This window comes from Condylura cristata, unplaced genomic scaffold (assembly GCF_000260355.1).
Source record: "Condylura cristata isolate star-nosed mole 26May11 unplaced genomic scaffold, ConCri1.0 scaffold00014, whole genome shotgun sequence".
Taxonomy (NCBI): domain Eukaryota; kingdom Metazoa; phylum Chordata; class Mammalia; order Eulipotyphla; family Talpidae; genus Condylura; species Condylura cristata.
The window spans coordinates 51267038-51269421 of record NW_004567115.1 but is presented as its reverse complement, the minus strand read 5'-3'; the positions used below and the strand labels follow the sequence as shown (position 1 = coordinate 51269421).

Below are 2384 nucleotides of genomic sequence, written 5' to 3'. Positions count from 1 at the left end.
ACAAGCCAGGGAACGCTGGAGGGTGTGGGAGTCTGAACCATGGGGAGATGCCTCCCGGCGCCCATGGAAGGCCTGTTACCAAGGGACCAGGAGAGGTGGAGAAGAGGGATCCCTGGTGCACTGTGGGTGCGCTGGGGCGGCCAGAAAGACCTGCACCACTGTGGGTGGGGATGTAAACTGAGGTGCCTTGAAAAATTGAAACTAGAGCTAACATATGATCCAGCTATTCCACCACGGGTATCGGTCCCAGAGGCTTGGAAAACACACGCCCAAGGCACACGCACACCGTGTTCACGGCGCTGTTCACATGTGCCACGACCTGCATGTCAGTGCCGCTGACAGGGCCTGGGTAAAGACGAGACAAGGCGGACAGACACGGTGGAATATTACTCGGCCAGGAAAAAGATGACGTTTGAATTTTGCCATTTGCACAACATGGTTGGCCCGTGAGACATTATCCTAAAAAACACAGCATTCCTCTAAGAGCCAGACCACAGTTGATTAGCTTTATTGACCCGAGGTGTCTGGTCTCTGCTGAAATGCTCCCGCAGTAATGCTGAATTTGCGACAGAATTATAAACCCATCAGCTACAGGCCCACTCTGCCTACCCCCTCCAAGTCACCGACGCTTCGGGGCAGGCATTTACAACCAGAGAATTGTTCACGCGTGAGTTTTCTCAATCTGGAAGTTAGGGATCTAAAACTGTGTCCCTTCAGGTTATTCCATTAAAAGTCAATCACTTTCTTTGCAAACTCCTTCAGCCCAACACTGGGTACGGGGGAGGCGGGAGGCCCCCTCTGGGACAGCGTGCAGGCAGAGGACGATGTCAGGGTGTCAGCCGGGGTTGCACAAGCCCCTCTAAAGCTTCGAGGCCACCGGCGGGTCCCTGGCTTCAGCCTCCAGCCACTCGATGAGGATCCGATTCAACTCGGCGGGCCTGGGGGAAACCGAGGCAGTTGGCCCCGGGCCAGACCCAGCTGCCTCAAGGCGGCAAAGTCCTTACTGAGGTGCACTGACGCCCCCCCGGGAGCCCTCATCTGCTTACTTGTCCATCTGTGTCCAGTGTCCGCAGTCCTCAATGTGTCCCCTTTTCAGGTGGGGGATCTGGAAGAGACCCTCACGCCAGTTAAGTGCAGGAGACCAGTGAGTCTGGCTTGGGTCTGTGCCCAAGCAGACCCAATGCGGGGGCACCTTCCTCGCTGCCGCCCTCAGACCAGCAGGGCCCGGTGTCGCCAGCCCGGAGAAGTTCTGGTCCACTGGCTGCACCAGGCAGCGGTGACCACGTCCCCTCCCCAGCTGCCCCTCGTCCCTGGGACCTGGAGGGGCCGTGTCTGTGCCACGGCTCGGGACATGGGGTCTCTGGGGACGTGGCCTGGGCGGATGATGCTGGAAAACACAGCTTCCCCCGGAGGCGGGGTGGCCCCTCCGAGCATAACGCACCCCCCGAGGCCAGCGGTCACCCCAGGCCAGTTAAGGAGACGGAATTCCTACAGCAACCACCAGGGCCGTGGCCAGAGGCCCCCTCTCCTCAGGCGGCCCCAGAGCCCACACGGAGGGGCCCTGGCAGTGCCCGCTAAACACTCTGCTGGTCCCACAGACACAGCCTGGCCGGGCTCAGAGACCACGCGGGGCCCCGCCGGGCCGCCCCGCCCACCCCACGCTTTCAGCAGAGGGCGCCTCTCACCGCACCCCCACGGGTCCCTCTCCCGCTACGTCCTGGCGCCCACGCGAGCAGGCTCAGCCTGGCCGCAGACGCCCCCAGACTTCCCGAGCTCACGAGCATCCGCAGCGCTGGGCACCAGACGCGCCTCGCTCCCGGCCAGGCCCGCCCCACGCCGCTCCCGGCCTGTGGGCGAAGGGCTGGGGGCCAGCTCCGGCAGAGTGCGCCCCGACCTCCAGGCTCCTCCCTGGGGACACCCGAGCCCTCCCGGGGCTCCGCTCCGCAGCCGCCCTCACCCAGTCCTCCATGTGCTTGGACATCTCAGGCACCAGCACCGGGTCCTTCTCTGCGGTGACCATCAGGGCCGGGACCAGGATCTGGGGAGAGGGCAGGGGTGTGAGCCCGGCACCACCAGGGCTCCCCCACTGTGGGGAGTGCTCCTGGTCCTGGGGGTTCCCTCCCCGCGCCCCCCTCAGCCCCCTGGGCCGTGTCCCTCCATGGGGCAGGGACAGGTCTGCTGCGAGCTGGTAGGAGACAGACCCGGGGCCTGCAGAGCCCCTGGAAGCCCCAGTTCTATGGTAAGAACCCCCCGGGGCGTCTCTAGCAAAGGACTGGTTCTAGCAAAGAGGTGGGGGGGTGCTTCTGGGTGGGGGGTGGCCAGGAAGGCCGAGACAAAACCCGAAGCTAGGACGGCTGGCCCCAGCCCAACCCTCAGGAAGAGGA

General features: G+C 63.6%; 2 protein-coding genes across 2 annotated transcripts in view; both read right to left on the bottom strand.

Moving 5' to 3' along the window:
* Window positions 1-325, bottom strand: part of LOC101618589 (L-gulonolactone oxidase-like) — a 17973-nt gene extending 17648 nt beyond the window's left edge. The window contains exon 1 of the mRNA XM_004682526.2: window positions 268-325. Within this exon, the coding sequence (XP_004682583.1) occupies window positions 268-325 (58 nt within the window). The remainder of the gene's footprint in view (window positions 1-267) is intronic.
* A 167-nt stretch (window positions 326-492) lies between these two features.
* EPHX2 (epoxide hydrolase 2, cytoplasmic) overlaps window positions 493-2384 on the bottom strand; it is an 18618-nt gene continuing 16726 nt past the window's right edge. The window contains 3 exon segments of the mRNA XM_012724803.1: window positions 493-938; window positions 1047-1105; window positions 1958-2038. Coding sequence (XP_012580257.1) covers window positions 860-938; window positions 1047-1105; window positions 1958-2038 — 219 coding nt within the window. The 3' untranslated portion in view covers window positions 493-859.